This window comes from Trachemys scripta, chromosome 3 (assembly GCF_013100865.1).
Source record: "Trachemys scripta elegans isolate TJP31775 chromosome 3, CAS_Tse_1.0, whole genome shotgun sequence".
Lineage (NCBI taxonomy): Eukaryota > Metazoa > Chordata > Testudines > Emydidae > Trachemys > Trachemys scripta.
Window position 1 is genome coordinate 107,270,923 of NC_048300.1, and position 17,633 is coordinate 107,288,555.

The 17,633-nt window shown below is 37.8% G+C and overlaps 1 protein-coding gene across 22 annotated transcripts in view; it reads left to right on the forward strand.

Annotated features, from left to right (window-relative positions):
• Nucleotides 1–17,633, forward strand: part of EPB41L2 (erythrocyte membrane protein band 4.1 like 2) — a 248,869-nt gene that overhangs the window by 96,469 nt on the left and 134,767 nt on the right. For all 22 annotated transcript variants that reach the window (XM_034765679.1, XM_034765670.1, XM_034765657.1 and 19 more), the window contains 2 exons: nt 13,687–14,177; nt 15,278–15,490. In XM_034765679.1, coding sequence (XP_034621570.1) covers nt 13,701–14,177; nt 15,278–15,490 — 690 coding nt within the window. In that variant the 5' untranslated portion in view covers nt 13,687–13,700. The remainder of the gene's footprint in view (nt 1–13,686; nt 14,178–15,277; nt 15,491–17,633) is intronic.

Below are 17,633 nucleotides of genomic sequence, written 5' to 3' on the forward strand. Positions count from 1 at the left end.
TACAACACAGAATACAAAGTGTACAGTGCTCACTTTATATTATTTTTATTACAAATATTTGCACTGTAAAAATGATAGAAATAGTATTTTTCAATTCATCTCATACAAGTACTGTAGTGCAATCTCTTTATCATGAAATGCAAATTACAAATGTAGATTGTTTATTTTGTTTGAGTGCAGTTATGTAACAAACAATGTAAAATTTTAAAGCCTAGAAGTCCACTCAGTCTGACTTCTTGTTCAGCCAATTGCTAAGACAAACAAGTTTGTTTACATTTACGGGAGATAATGCTGCCCGCTTCTTATTTACAATGTCATCTGAAGGTGAGAACAGGCAAGGTATTTACGTGTCAGATATGCTAAACATTCGTATGCCCCTTCATGCTTCAGCTACCATTCCAATGGACATGCTTCCATGCTGGGGCTGCATGTTTAGTTTAAAAAAAAAGTTTGTGACTGAACTCCTTGGGAGAGAATTGTATGTCTCCTGTTCTGTTTTACCCGTATTCTACCATATATTTCATGTTATAGCAATCTCGGATGATGACCCAGCACATGTTGTTCGTTTTAAGAACATTTTCACAGCAGAGTTGACAAAACGCAAAGAAGGTACCAATGTGAGATTTCTAAAGATAGCTACAGCAATTGACCCAAGGTTTAAGAATCTGAAGTGCCTTCCAAAATCTGAGAGGGATGAGGTGTGGAGCATGCTTTCAGAAGTCTTAAAAGAGCAACACTCTGATGTGGAAACTACAGAATTGAACCACCAAAAAACATAATCAACCTTCTCTGGTGGTATCTGACTCAGATGATGAAAATGAATTTGCATTGGTTCACGCTGCTTTGGATCGTTATTGAGCAGAACCATTGGCATGGACACATGTCCTCTGGAAGAGTAGTTGAAGCATGAAGCGATATATGAATCTTTAGCGCATCTGGCACCTAAATATCTTGCGACGCTGGCTACAACAGTGCCATGCAATCACCTGTTGTCACTTTCAGGTGAAATTGTAAACAAGAAGCAGGAGGTATTATCTCCTGAAAATGTAAACAAACTTGTTTGAGCGATTGGCTGATTAAGATGTAGGGCTGAGTGGACTTATAGGCTCTAAAATTTTACATTATTTTACTTTTGAGTGCAGTTCTTTTTTTGTACATAATTCTACATTTTGTAAGTTCAACTTTCATGATAGAGATTGCACTCGTTATTTGTATTAGGGGAATTGAAAAATACTATATATATCTTTATTACAAATATTTCCACAGTTAAAAAAAGAAAAAGTGGGCACTGCACACTTTGTATTCTGTGTGGTAATTGAAATCGATATATTTGAAATATAGAAAACATCCAAAAATATTTAAATGGTATTCTCTTATTGTTTAACAGTGCAATTAATTATTTTAATCACAATTTTTTAAATCAAGATTAATTTTTTTAATTGATTGACAGCCCTAATTGTAACTAGTGACTTTCACCATCTGGGAAGGACTGATGCCTAGAAGTACCATTCCACAAAAGCATTATGTCTGGGTAAATTTGCCAGCCTGCATATCATATTTGTTTTTGGAATAATGGTTCAGTTTGAATTATTATTTTTATAGAGACCGTACCTTCTGGCCTCACAGTACTTAGTGTACACTTGGTTGACTGGATATTTTCAGGCATTATGGTAAAGTATTTCAGTCCATGTCTGGCTCTATTTATATAAAAATCTTTCAAAAAATATTTGGCTTAAAACAAAATGGTGTGTAACAATATAAACAGCAAGATCCGTTTCAGTGTCTGACTTTGGCTGGGGAAATCATTGCTGTAATGAGTTTGGTCTGTGGAATTGCTAATTTGTAGCACTATTCTAGCACCATCTGCTGACCAACCTATGGTGTGGCAATGACATTTCGATCTGCTTACGTGTTTCGAAGTATACTCACAACTTAGCATCAAGAGGCAAGAAACAGAACCATAGGCTAGTCAGTTTATAAGTGTTTGGAAATAAGATTTTGACAGTATGGAAAATGAAAGGATCTGTGTACTATAATGTAATTTGAGTTGTCCAGTCACCCAGGCTGTCTCAGAAGACTCTGCTACAGATGTAGACCTTTAAAAGAAACCAAATTTTGTTGACTTGGTTCCATGTGGTGAATCACTGTATTTGTGCCCATCAATACTGTAGTTTCTAAGCTTGCAGAAAAGAGGATTTGACAGCATGAGATCAGTTCAGGCCCTAGATCTGGTAGGATTGTCATAGCATGGGAAGCTGATTGGCTCTGACAGGCTGTTGTCATATGACTGCTTTTCAAACAAACAAAAGTTGAGTCTGCAGTCTTCCTATTTAGTCTGTGCACCTTGACTGGGATTTATATGCTATTGTTGTAATAAGCACTATTTGGCCTGCTTTTTCCCAGCTTTAGTATGTAAATATTTATATTTGGTTTATTGGTATACATAATTAGCTTCCCTGTTTGAATAGGAGTACTTGTGGCACCTTAGAGACTAACAAATTTATTGCAGCATAAGCTTTTGTGGGCTACAGCTCACTTCAGCTGTAGCCCACGAAAGCTTATGCTGCAATAAATTTGTTAGTCTCTAAGGTGCCACAAGTACTCCTGTTCTTTTTGTGGATACAGACTAACATGGCTGCTACTCTGAAACCTATTTGAATAGTTGTTAATGTAAATAGAATAGATATATAATCTGAGAAGTACTTGATGTAGGTGGCTTAACTAAAATTTTTGTTTTTAAATTTCACTGAACTATCATGCTAAAGTTTTAAAATATAGTCTCTCTTGATTTTGTCTGTTCATTTTTAAAGAGTCTATCAAATTGTTAAAATGAAGATTGGGACCAGTGCAAGTTTAGTCCATTTCTTTTAAGTGCAGGGAGCTAAATTTTTCAAAAATTAAATATCACGCCTAACTTGGATTTAATTTTGGAGCTATTACTGGGAAACAAACCAGTAGTGGGTAAACTGGTAGTGATACAATTAAGATAAATAAAGTGACTGCTGACTTTAATTGTACTGGATAAACTTAATTTGCAGGCTTTTTTTTTTTTTTTCTTGGCTTGTATCTAAAGGATCCTGAAATCGGAAACCACACCCATTGTGTTAGTAATTTGTTTCCCAGGGGCTTGAAAAGCCTCTCTAATTCCTACAGCAGATTTGTCATCTTTCACAACTGAAGAGCAAATTTGGATTTCCTGTACCCTTAGTTTGCTAACAATACATTCTGAATGCTATAAGTTGATAGGCATCTTTAATATTTTTGAACCGGCTCTTTTTATATTTGGATTATTCTTTAGCATGCCTCTTCAGAAATGATCTCTGCTACACAAAATCATACGGTAGAAGAACTTTTTTCCATTAGCGTTAAGTGGTAAATTTTTTTTTTTAAAATGTAAATTTGATTTAATAGCAAAAACTATAGACACAACAGTTTTCTAGATAATGTACTCATCCTGATTCTGATCTTCTTTATACTGGTGTAACAGTGACTCTACTCAAGTCAGTGGAGTTATGCTCGTGAGAAATCTGTATGAGAGAAGCATCAGGCCCTCCAAGTATTTCTTGGTGACTAAAATAGATATTTTCACAAAGTGTGTGTATTCCTGATTGACTCTTCCAAGGAGGATTTTACTTTTGTGACTGTCAAAATATAAAAGTTTTCGGTATGGATCTGTGGTGAAACCTACAACTGTTACTCCTGGTGGAATTCTGCGCCAAAAAAAATAAAAATTCCATAACAAAAAATTAAAATATTTTAAAATTCTGCATATTTTTTGTCAAAATAATGCAATATAATCATACCCGTTTCAATTATTTTTGGTCATTTATTTCAAAATAGCTGTCACAAGTATGTCTGTAGCAATACAGCCAACACAAAAGATTCAGGAAATGTTTTTTGACAAATAGATTCCTTACTAGGCATATTAATACAGAACTTTGAGTAATAATTTATTTAAACTACAATACAGAACCGTGTTTTCCACACCCCTCAGAAGCAGTGCAAAGGCTTGGGGGAGTCAGGGGTAACGGAGGAGCTGAGAGAGAGGGAATTAAATTGCTTGGAAGGAGCCTGACTGTGAACTTGGAGGGTTGTTGGGTATAGGTGGGAAAAGTATGGAACAGGGTTTTTTTGGAGGGCGGGAGGAGGGGGAGAAGGAATTGTTAAGGAGCTTCCCACATGCAGACCCTAGCTGACTCCAGCCTCTCCCATTCAGTCAGGCACATCTGCCCCTGTCCCTATGTGTCTCCGTGCCCTCACTCAGCCACTCCCTTGTCTCCATGTGTCTCTGCACCTCCCTCCCCACTGTGGCCCTGTGCCTCCACTCCCATTCAGCCCCTTCCCCAGTCTGTTCTCCCCCACTATCCCTTATGAGGCCCTGTCTGACACACACACACACACCCCTGCCTACCCCCACAGCACCCCACACTGTCTGTCTCTTCATAGCTCCTGACCTGGCCTGACAACCTCTGCAAAGAAGTCAGCTCTCTCTCTCTTCCCTTGCTGGCTGTGAGCTGCAGCTTTGTTCTATCACCACAGCATCCTCTGGTGAGCAAAAGGCAGAACTGCAGCAACATTTCGGCAGCAGCTTTTTTTCTGTGCAAAAGATTAGAAATCTGTGGGGTTCACTAATTATGCACACACGCAGTAGCACATAATTCCCCCCAGGAGTAAATGTTATTGTTAACAGATCGTCTGCACTAATGAAGGGTAAAGTGCAAACAAGCCAGTTTTCTGCTTCTAAATCAATTGTTTTTAATTTGGTAATGATAGAAGAAATAATAGAAAATGCTTTATTTTTTTCACTATAAAAAGATAAACTGAGGGTGCTCACAAATGAGCACTTAAAACTCCAAGTGCCTATGATAATGTTTCAATTACTGTGATTCTAGCCAGTGATCAAACATAAAAAAAGTATATTTAAAAGAAAAACTGTGTACAAAATCTCTTTCAAAGTAAGAGTAATTATTTATTGATCACTCTGCAGTATTATCTCGTGCTGTTCACAATTTCTCATTTAAACCATTGAACCAGAATAGCATTTTGTAAACTAATGGGAGTTTCAATTAATCCTTCACCAGGAAACTGACATAATTTAAAACAAAACAAAACAAAAACAACCTAAAGTCACTTGCCCTCTTTTATTCTCTTGCCTAACAAATGCTTAGTCTTTGAAGAGCAGGCATGAAACAAATCTATCTTCATGTACCTTGTGTCTCTGGAGACAAATTACTGATTCTGCTATCCATTTGAAATTTCATGATTGTACAGTAGACAAAAGAATTTTAATACATTGCACAGCTTGTTTAGAAATAAACCTTTGGTTGCTTTTGTTTGGCTTATTTGCTTTAGGAAAATAAAACTTGATTTTACCCAGTACAGAAGTCACTATTTTCCTGTTATCTTAATTCCTAATAGCTATTCCAGATTCTTGATCATTCTCAGTCGTATGTTTTCAAATACATATTTCCAAGAACTGGCTATTATGTTATGTTTTATTACTGTTATTTGTATTACTGTAGTGTCTAGGAGTCACAGTCCTGGAATAGGACCCCATTGTGCTCAGTGATGTACAAAACAAAAAGACACATACCCTAAAAAGCTTACAATGTAAGTAAAAGTAGTAATTCTGTTTGAGTTCTTGAATAATATATAGGAATATTTGTACCAATGAAACTTCAATTAAATTTGTCAGGACTTGTTTCTTTCAGGTTGTCATTAATGTAAGTAGGCTTCTCTTGTTGCAGAGATGAAGGCATGAGATCTGTACTATAAGGCAATTATCTATTCCTCATGTAAGGCAGTTTCCTGTTTTAAAAGTGTAGTGAACAAACAGATCTCAGGCTTGCTAGGCGATCCCTTGTCACTGTCACTACTTTTCATAAACTATTCTTGAGGGTTACTGTGGGCAGGCCTAGTCCATGAGAATTGTTTTCTCTGCAATATACCAATACAATGGTGACCAGAATGAACAGCACTAAGGTAACCAGAATATTAGATTTTACTGTGTTCTGGACTTAAAGGTATTAATGCCAGAGGGTAATAGTTACTCGTGCTTCTGTGAACAATTGAACCTGGTATGAAATTTACATATCGTAAATGGTAGTGAGTAAGGGAATTTTTTTAAGTAGCTGAACTTGGATCTGGAGTTAGCTGGTCATAAATACGAGTGATACAAATATCTTATCTAATTTATTTATCTCCAGTTAGAAAAATAATTTTCACTTTATCCAACTTTAGTCCTGTAGCTCTCAACTGAGTCAATCTCGCGTCTTCTTTGTTTATAATTGCATGTCCTTCAATACCTTTCCATTGGGGCAATTACCATATGTTCCTTTTTCGGATACTAATTTTTCTATAATGTATTTAAAGATTATGTATTCTTTACAGTACTTTCTAATGTGAAATTCCTCTTGCTTTCCATTTGCAGTCCATTAAGATGATTGCTTAGCTTGTGAAGCTTAAATATGATGATACAGATCCTCAAGGGGAGCAAGCTCTTTATCCTATTTCTACCCCCTAGTGAATCAAGGAAAAGCAGTTCAGCCCCTATTTCAAATATGTAAACAAGCTTCTTTTAGGAACTTATCTACAGAGCACCCCATTTTACCATCCTCAGACAATTTTTACATTCTGCAAATGGCTGGTAGCCTTTTTCTTTATCCATCTTCAGTCATTATCATTTGATCTTACATATGCTTCCAGAGTGTTTCTCCAGGATCATGGTTGCAATAATATTGGCTTTAGTGAAGAAGGAAAATCACCTCTCTTTCCAGACAATTTTTCTGATCAGGATTCTATGTAAAAAGAAAGCTGAAGCAAAAACACAGCGATACAGTTCCTGAAGCACCTTGGATTCAGTACAAACACAGACACATGATGCTAGGGGGAAGTCAATCATAGGCTTGGACGGAAGATGAATGCTGTCAGGTACACGTTTTCATCTCAGAAAAATCTTAACAGAAGAGGAAGATGGCCATAATGAAAAACACATGTCACAGAAACAAACATCTACTTTTTATTGGAACTCGTTGGGAATTCTGATCTCATACACAGGCATTTTTCAATGATTATTATTCATGTGATCTCTCTCCAGTAATCCTGAGTATTCCCTCCACAGCTCACCCCTATATCATCCATTAGCAGAGCTCTATCTCCAATTGCGTATTCTCTAATCCCTCAGTTGGTGAATGCAGAGAATCAGATTTTTATTGTGAAGGAATCTTCCCCTACTGAATTCAGGGAATTCAGAAAAAGCACAGTATCCACTAGCTGGAAACTCTGATTCATTGAGGTCTCACACACAGTGCTACTCCTTCCATAGCTAACATCCCTGTTCTGGTCACAACACCCAAGGGTTCTGATAGGGTTTTCATAGTAACAAGGAAGAACATGCTCAAGCCTACCCCTACTCCTGTCCTGGCAGAGCAAAGTTCATAGCTCTATGTGCGCTTCCCACCAAGAAGGAAAGGAACATGAAAACTTGTTTCTCAGAAATCAGATTAGCAGCGTGCTTCCTGTACCAAAAATATCTCTCTCAACATAAGTTAACTTGGTGGGCTGTTGATCTACCTATTTGCATCGGGAAACAATAATAAAATGTCCTGCAGTCTGTGTGTGCCAGGACCCAGATGTGATGTAGTAATGACATCTTGCAAAGATGGAAAGGTCCCTTCTGTATGTCTTCGCACCTTTTCCACTGTACAGAGGATAGGAATGAGAGCGTGATTAGTGATTCTGTTCGTCTTTCTGTCTGAAGAAGCTATGATCCTCAGGCCTGATTAATCTATTGTTGGATCTTCAGATGCCTCTACCTCCCTGAGGAGGTCTCCTATTGCAAGACCATCCATCCATCTGGGGCCAACAAGTTACAATGAACGCTTGGATTATTACTCTCATGGACTCCAAAAGAGAAGTCAACGAATAGAACGTATTATACTGGCTGGTGGAAAGTCCATTGTTTAATGTGTTAAACCGGTAAAACACAGCTTTGAGTTTCCCCAGGAGGGCTTTATTGTGAGTGTATGAGTGCCCTAGCAAAAGGGCCAAGTCTCTGTGGTATAATATTCTTGACATGTACAAAGCTTCCTGCTCTTGGACAAATCCAACATTAAATCTTTTCTTAAAGAATCAACATTATTTCAACCCTGCAAGATCACAGATCACAACCTTGGAACCTCACTCTGCTCATTACAGCATATTCAAATTGATCCCCCGTAGAAGGCATTGTTATACTTCCTGTTCATTAGAGTAGGCCTCCCAATGGCTACTATCTCCAATCAAAATTAATTTATTTGAAGTTTAGAACTTTCTTTAAGGCCCATTAATGTACTTTTAATTCAGACAAGTACTGTCATAGCATTCATTCCTTTAAGTAAACTGAAGAAATATTCCTCCTTCACTTAAAAATCAATCTCAGAGCAGAGTAATCATGTGTCCTGTATTGAGGTTTGCTAGTCTGCCATTAGCTCAAGATCTGCATATTGGTTATCCAAGTTTAGTCAATGCCATTTCCTTTCTTTTGGCAGAAGTCTTCTCCTTCAGACCTTAGAGCCTAAGTGAAGAAAGAGGAGATATTTATATATAATCTACCTCATTTTGGATGTCCCTATTTAAAGGATGATCATGCGTCCCACCCTCGAGTTGTATTTCTATGAAAATCTCATTACGATGGATCTGTGGACCTTAACACATGCTTACCTGAAAACTTCCTTTCATCAAGTGTAGGCCACCTGGGGACAAATGGAGCATCTAGAGTAGATGGAAATTAACATCCAAGATTTTGGGTTCATTTTTTGGTGGAATTTACATTTTCTCCAATATAAGTACTTTTTCTTCAAATTGTATTTAACACAATCTGATTTGGATTATCCTGGCTGTGGAAGTTACCTTTATCAGAGGGACCATGGAAGATGGGGTATTCCTCTGCTGCCAGTGACCAAAAGGACTGGTTCTGTCCTCCCCAAACTGAAAGCAGGCTGAAGAGAAGACAATGATAGCCTCCAAAAGCTTTGGTTCGTCTACACCAACACTTAGTTCTTGGCAAGCTGGGGTATGAATCTACTTCCCACTAGCTTGCTGCAGACTAGCTGTCCGTGTAGACCAGGGGTCTCAAATACGCGGCCCGCAGAGTTATTTGCTGCGGCCCACTTAGACTTTGCTCATGCACATGAATAGTTTGTTAATGAGCTTTGAGTCCCCAGTCAGCCAAGTCCACCTGGACAGGTAGTCCCCAGTAGGCTAGCACCCCAGTTTGCTGTGAACTAAATGTTTGTGTAGACAAACCCCTTATAATGATAGGGAGGAGGATGCAGTTTATATAGATATACAAATATTGTTTTAGGGTGGTAGTTGGAACAATAAATATGTGAAAATGTGCTCTCAAATAGAAGATGCCACTTAGAAGTTCACTTAATTTTATTCATAAGGCTAGATTACTGTTTCCCAGCTAATCAGTTTCAATTGGCACTGCCACGGTTAACACTGAAACTTACAATTTAATAATAGAGATATCCTATCTCCTAGAACTGGAAGGGACCTTGAAAGGTCATCGAGTCCAGCCCCCTGCCTTCACTAGCAGGACCAAGTACTGATTTTGCCCCAGATCCCCAAGTGGCCCCCTCAAGGATTGAACTCACAACCCTGGGTTTAGCAGGCCAATGCTCAAACCACTGAGCTATCCCTCTTGCCCAGTAGATCAGTTTTCTTTGGCAAGCAGATATTTGTAGATTGTTTCCCAGAAAAGATAATTTCTAGCTCTGGTAGCAGTGTTGGGATGGATATGTGCATGCAAGAGAAATTTGGTAATGCCATGTAAAAGTAGAAAGAAATAGCAAAATGTGATTTGACTAGTAACAACTTAAGTAAGTGTGTCAATTTTAGGAAATATAAACGGTTTTAAAAAATCCTTGCCATGTAAATGTCAAACAAAACAATAATCATTACAACAGTGAACTTTTGTTTAGAGATATTATAAGTAATGTAATCATCAGACCTCTCTCTTTGAGTGTTACCATATTACAGAGTGAACATAATTACAATAACGATGACATTGTTTCTAGTTTTTTTTATTAAATTGAGTGAAATCTCTGATTATACATACTTCACAGAGCAGGCATGTCTATCAATTGTTAATATTAAAAAATGAACAGGTATGCTGTTTTTTTGCTAGTGAATGTACTTCTAATATTAGATATTTGGTTGCCATTTATTCAAGTATTTAATTCTCTTCTGCCCATTTTATGCTGGGTATGTAATTGGTGTGTTAGTATTTCCATAACAACCTCCCTTATTTATTTATTTATTTATTTTTAACTATTCCTCTATAGTAGGACTATTTTTTTTTTCCAGTGAGAGGCAGCTTAGCAGATGAGAAATTAATTCATTTTCTTTTGTGTGACCATTTCTGCTAGGAAGCCCTAGGAGGATTACCAAAAGGTTATTTGGTAATAAATATTCAACAATTGGTGATAGAAGCAATGGCATCTGGTCAATTAGGAAACTATTAAAGTTAGTTTTCTGTATAAAACCATTTTTTTAGAAAGTTGAGAAACAGTGTCTAACTTGATAGTACGGGTACCACAGGAGAGTGGGTCAGTTAGTTAGTTTTAATGTCTAAATTATTTAGAAAAGTTTCTTTACTGAGTAGCTGGATAACCATATGTATTTCATGGCTTTTCCGGTCTTTAAAGCTCTCTGGTTCATGATTTGGGTTAAGATTGGGATTATTTGCAATGGGTGTCATGGGTGAGGGGAAAGAATTTTTTATCTTCAATTATATCGCAAGCCCATAGAATAGCCTTTGCTAAAAGGAAGTGTATAACTTCTGGAGAGTGATTTTTTTTTTTTTTTAAATTAATTTTAATTGGTAGCCAAGCAATGTTTTCACTGCCACCATTTTCATGTTCAGTAAAGACCGGGGTTGGTCTGGATCAAAGAGCTCAATGTTCACTACTGCTTTGCGTGCTGGCTGACTTGAAAGTACCATTGAATATTTAGAACAGCTAGTCCACCCCGTGTAAAGGGTTTATACAATGTATCTGCACTCACTGTTGGTTCCCCCCCCCCCCTCCTTATTCCATATAAATTCTAATGACATTCTCTGTGTTCCTGCCAGAGTTTTATCTGGGATGATTACAGAAAGATTTTGAAGTAAGAAAGATGTATCTTTGGCAAAATGTTCATTTTGACTGTGGCTGTTCTTCCCAACCAAGAAATTGCATACTTCCCCCAACATTCCAGGTCTCTTTCTATTTGCTGAAGTAGTGGTTTGATATTTAAATCGTAAAGCTCTTCTAGGTTGATTGAGATGTGAATTCCCAGATTTCTTATAGAATTTGTTGCCCATTTGTACCTAAATGTTTTCTGGGAGGAGTGACTTCTCAGAATCTGGCAAATTTATAGCTAGCATTTCAGATTTGGCATAATTTACATTAAATCCAGGCATTTCCTGAAATCCATAGATTTATTTAGAAACTAGTTTTAGGGAAATATTTGGACAGTCCATATTTTCAATCACAAATTAAACTCTGCTTTAATCTTGAAATTAGGCAGTTATATAAAAGCAGCATTCAGTGCCACTAGAAATCTATTAAGCATGACAAAAGTGCTTTTCTTTGATTTTTTTTTTTTTTTTTTTTAAATAACAATTTAGGGAAAATAACAAGTTTAAAACTTGAGTATTTAAATGTGAGCTTAAATCAAATCTCTGCCTTATGTGACTGTAGGACTCCAATATTATCAATTAATATTCTTGTAACTTCTCACTTACTACAGTATCTTATTCCAGGAAGATTATTTGGTTTTACTTTTGGTGGTGGAGGTGGGTCCTAACCCCAAACATGCAATGCCTTGACTGACCTCCATTCTCTTGCTGCTGGTCATGGCTGGTTGCTCAGCACAACTGTAATAATGAGTAGGTGATTTTAAACTGTGCCCTATTTATCCGTCAAGCCTCTCAGTGAAAATGAGTTATGTTAACTGTGTTAAATAAAGACCCCATATGCTGCTTTTGGATGTCCAAGTATCAGCAGTGACCATCTCCATTTGACAAGAAGGCTTATGACCTCTTAGGTGGATGCAGCTCTCATTTGTTATCCGTATCTTTGTCACCTCAGTCTGGCTTACTGTATTAATTCCATTTGTGGTTAGACATTTGTCCATTTGGAAACTTTAGCTACTGCAGAAACTGGGAGCCCACTTGCTGGTGCTCCTTGCCAGGAATAGAATACCCCAATTTTTCCAGTTGGTTTCTGAGTGCAATTTAAGGTGGCATGTTTGACTCAAAATCACTAAATTAATTAATGTAGAGACTACCTCTGTCCTTGCATGATTTAGAATTTGTGGAGATCAGTAGGGACCCTAAACTAATAGTCTACTGTTTTTAAACAAGAGGGATTGATGGCAGGCATTTTTCAGTGGGGTGCCCTGTTGGTGTCAGTGGTTGGAATGAATTCTATTGCAATCTGCTGACTTTCAGGCCATCTAGCTATGCCAATAGTTTATCCTAAGCTTTTAAGAAGGGGTTGGGCAAAGATGTATGGAGATTAAAAGTATCATGTTCTGGTGCTTTCTTATGTAAACTTGTGATTCAGAGACCAGACTTGAATCCAGGTCTGTTGAAGGCATTTTTATATTGATAGCCCATAAATGTTTCAGGAACCATTAAATATGGATGCTCTCCACTTTCTCTGTGCCTGTGTTCAAGTTGTTTTAGGGAATCGGGTTTTTTTTTATTCCCAGCCTGCTGAAATCATGAGACAAATTTGATTTTTAGACTAAAAATCAACATTTACAAAAATTGCCTGTCCATTAACAGCTATTAGTATGCAGCTGTCAAATACATGGGCTTGATTGCTAGCATTCTACATGTGCCCTCCATTCTCAGTACAATCAACTTATCTTTATTTTTAACAAGGAGACCATGTAGCTGTTCCAATTAAAATAGCCTTTAATATTTTCATTAAAGTTCATTAGAATGCTGGTGTGAATAGTGATGGGATTGGAAATGTACTCTCGAAAAGCACAAAAGAGGGGAGAGAACTCTTCCTTTGAATAATTTGCCCGTAAGCATTGTTTTTATCAAGGTGGAAATGTATAAAAATGCTGTAAACACTGTGGATTAAACCCTTTTCTGATTTGAAGTCAACTGTAAAACTTTCATTGACTTAAATGAGGCCACGATGTCAGTGTATGGCTGGGATTTTCAAACAAGCCCAGGAGAGGTAGGTGCCCAACTCCTCCTGAAATTTGAGACCCATTAGACTGCTTTGAAAAGCCTGCAGCAAAAGAGTGAAAGTTACTTACTGAACACTTCTTGTGTTTAGTCTGTCTTTAACATTAAGAGCACCCTATTGTAGCAAGTGTATTTCAGTGTTAATTCTAGGAACCATGGAGCACTCCTACCACTTTTCCAAGAGGAAAGCTGTGGTGCATTGAAGCATAATGTATCTCTTTAGCATAAGCATTTTTGAACATTCCAGATGTCCAATATGGCAGCAGATTTTGGTTTGTTACTTTTATTTTTGGTTGAAGATCTTAAATAGGATGGATTAAAACAGCTCTTTAATCCCAACAAAATTGATGTTTAGTGCCTTAATTTTTAGATTATTCCTATTAATGGTGTTGAGAGCCAAAAAATAGAATGTTGAAACAATGCATAATAATATTTTATTGTTGCATTTCTAGCATAACCTGTGACCATGACGACTGAAGCTGGCCCAGAGACTGAAGTAAAGAAGGAATCTGAGCAGCTAGGGGCAGATGCAGCCAAGGAAACACACGAGGAAGCAACAGAGAGTCAGGAAAATCAAAAGTCGGAAAAGGCACTCTCTGAAGAGGCACAAAGTTCTCCTTCTTCCCCAGCACTAGCTACCCAAAGCAGCCCAAGTAGTCAGAAGAAGGAAAAAGATCCATCTGAAGGCAAGGGAATCTCTCGCTTTATCCCCCCATGGCTTAAGAAACAAAAATCATATACCTTGGTGGAGCCCAAAGATGAAGCCAAGAAAAAACCTGTAGAGGAAAGACCGGTAGTGGAGGAGAGGGAAAATCAACTTCCAGAGGATATGGCTCAGCCAAAGGGGAACTTGGAAGAAGCAACAATTGAGAGTCAACAGGAGGCTAAAGCAGATGACAAGGAGGAGGAGGAGAAGCATTCTATGAGCAGTGCTGACACACAGGTATGTGTGGAAAGCTAATAAATTAAAGAAAATATTAACGGCTAGTCAGTGAACCAGATTTATTGCTACTGTAACTCCTCTGAAGTATGTGTCAGTATTGAAATTATACCAGGGATTAATATGGCTCCCTCTTTGAATTTTTTGTGCGATTTTTCTTCTTGGGCTGACTTTAGTGACGTGCTACTTGAGGGTATGTCTACACAACGCCCCCTCACTCCCCCCCCACCCCCCAGGAGTGGGGGGGAAAGCTAGGCAGCGAGTCTGAGCCCAGTTCTTCAGACATGGGTTTGTGGGACTTGTGCTATGACATTCTGGCTCAGGCTAGAGCCCAAGCCAGAATGTGCACATACAGTTATTTTTTAGCACTGTAATACAAACCCTGTGAGCCCAAGTCTGTTGACCTGGGCTCTGAAACTTGCTGCCATGGGGTGTTTTTTGTTTTGTTTTCTGTGTAGACATACCCTTAGTGACTGAAGCAATCCATTTATTATCTGCTGTAGTTATTTTTGAGTCCTGACGATCTCAATTATTTTATTCCATGCTTTACTCTTCCATTCTCTCAAGACTATGCATTATGGATACTGTCTTTATTTCTCCCTACTTGGATGTTGGTGTTGAGATGCTGATGGCTGTGCTGTTGAAATGTGAGGAACTATGCTGTACATGTGCCTCTGCTCTGCAGTGCTCCAAAGTCTTGCCTTCAGAAGAGTCAGATGTCAATCCTTAAATTCAAACCTGTGTCACTTAGGGCTTGAGTTTTTCTTAAATGTTGTTCTGTTCTAATGCAGTTTCTCATTATATTTTGAATTGCTTTTAAGAAAAAAATGTAACTTTCATTTTGATTTCTATAGGGAGACTGGTTGCTTCTGTTAGAATTTTAACAAGATAGTGGCCTTTAGAATAGAAAAATTGTTTTTCAGTATCTTTTCTCAAAGGGGAACCCTTAAAACTATATATTATGCATCCAAACACCAGCTGGGAGCACACCTTAATGGATAGTTATAAGAATAATTAATTATTGATATACAGAAAAGAAGAATTTTCTTTCAACTTCATCCTGAAAGGGTTGGACTTGTTATTGTACTACATCTTTCTTACAGCCTGCTAAAGAAGACACTAAAGAGATTGAAGTAGAGAAAGTTGCCAATGAGCAAGAAGAAAAACAAAAAGTAGAAGAAAAGAGGGAGTCCAAAGAGGTACAAACAACTGAAATCAAAATGGAGAAAGTGCCTCAGAAAGCTCCCAAGAAGATTAAAACTGTGCCGTGCAAAGTGATGCTCCTGGATGGCACCGAATACAGCTGTGACCTAGAGGTAAGGCAGCAAGCCTTCTATAAAGAGATCTTTCCCTGTAGAAAGACAGCAATCAGTACAGTGTGCTTTCATTGCAGTGAGAGTTAATTAATGCATGTTTGTTTTTGGTAAATGGAATGAGTTCGTTACATTGTCACATTCACATTGCTGTAGTTAAGGGTCAGTTATTATTTCCATTTTAAACTCCTATCTTTAAGACTTCTCAGTTAAGCTACAAAAAGGTACTCTGAGCAACATTATCACAAAAATGATACAAATTCAGCAACAACAACAAAATTCTTTGGGTAAATTGATTTCTTCTGGCAACTGAACCTCCCCAAAAGAGTAAAGATTTTCCTTAAGGCACTGCCTTTTGTTATTTGTACTTAAAACAGTATTTTATTTTAAAAGAAGTGTTTAACCACAAACTAGAAAGTTGGCCTTAATTTGGTTTTTAGAATTAGTTCATAGGTGTAATGAAGAACTCTAGACAGTGTGTTAACTGGTTTAACTGTGAGATTTAATGCAGATCACTACTGATTTAGTAAAATTTGCAAAATTTTTTGCAAATTTTATGCTTCTTTCCATATTTAAAATTGGCCTTAAGTAACTGACAAAAGCAGGAAATGCTAAGGTAATAAAGGAAAAGTAGATGCTCATTTTTCTAATACTTGAGCATTCTTTTGCATATTTACTGCCAGGCAGAGTAAAAATGGTGTCTACATTAAATTGATTTCTGCTGTATTTAGATTTTCAGTTGTAGTTAAATGTACATTTACATTACATTAACCAAAAGAAAAAATTTAAATGGGATTCTGGCCTTGAGGAATTACATTCTTAATAAAAGTCAGACCAAAATGGGAATTGAATAAACAGTTTTGCACCACAAGCTTACAGAACTTTAATTCTTGGGGGTGGTTCCGATAGACTGGAGAATAGCTAATGTGGTTCCTATTTTCAAGAAAGGGAAAAAAGGTGATCCGGGTAACTACAGGCCTGTTAGTTTAACATCTGTAGTGTGCAAGGTGCTGGAGAAAATTCTGAAAGAGAAAGTAGTTGAGGACCTTGAATAATGGCAAGTGCGATAAATTACAACATGGTTTTACGAAGGGCAGATCGTGCCAAACGAATCTGATCTCCTTCTTCGAGAAAGTAACGGACTTACTAGATAAGGAAAATGCGGTGGACCTAATATACCTGGATTTCAGTAAAGCGTTTGATACTGTACCCCATGAAGAATTATTGGTTAAACTGGAAAAGATGGGGATTGATATGAAAATCCAGAGATGGATAAGGAATTGGTTAATGGGGAGAATGCAGCGGGTCGTATTAAAGGGTGAACTGTCGGGTTGGAGGGAGGTTACTAGTGGAGTGCCTCAAGGTTCGGTTTTGGGACCCATTTTATTTAATCTATTTATAACTGACCTCGGAACCAATTGCAGGAGTGGACTGATAAAGTTTGCGGATGATACGAAGGTGGGAGGCGTTGCCAATTCGGAGGAGCATAGGGATATTCTGCAGGGAGACTTGAATGAGCTTGTGAATTGGAGTATCAGAAATAGGATGAAATTTAATAGTGAAAAGTGTAAGGTGATGCATTTAGGGATGACTAACAACAATTTTAGTTACAAGCTGGGGACGCATTGGTTAGAAGTAACGGAAGAGCAGAAGGACCTAGGGGTTCTTGTAGACCGGAGGATGACTGAGTCGACAATGTGACGTGGCGGTGAAAAAAGCCAATGCGGTCTTGGGATGCATTAGGCGAGGTATATCTAGTAGGGATAAGGAGGTGCTGCTTCCGTTATATAAGGCGCTGGTGAGACCTCATTTGGAGTACTGTGTGCAGTTCTGGTCTCCCATGTTTAAAAAAGATGAACTCAAATTGGAACTGGTGCAGAGAAGGGCCACTAGGATGATCAGAGGAATGGAAAACCTGCCGTATGAAAAGACTAGAGGAACTCGGGTTGTTTAGTCTGACAAAGCGAAGGCTGAGGGGGGATATGATTGCTCTCTTTAAATATATCAGAGGGATAAATACAAGGGAGGGAGAGGAATTATTCCAGCTTAGTACTAATGTGGACACGAGAACGAATGGATATAAACTGGCCGTGGGGAAGTTTAGGCTTGAAACTAGACGAAGGTTTCTAACCGTGAGAGGGGTGAA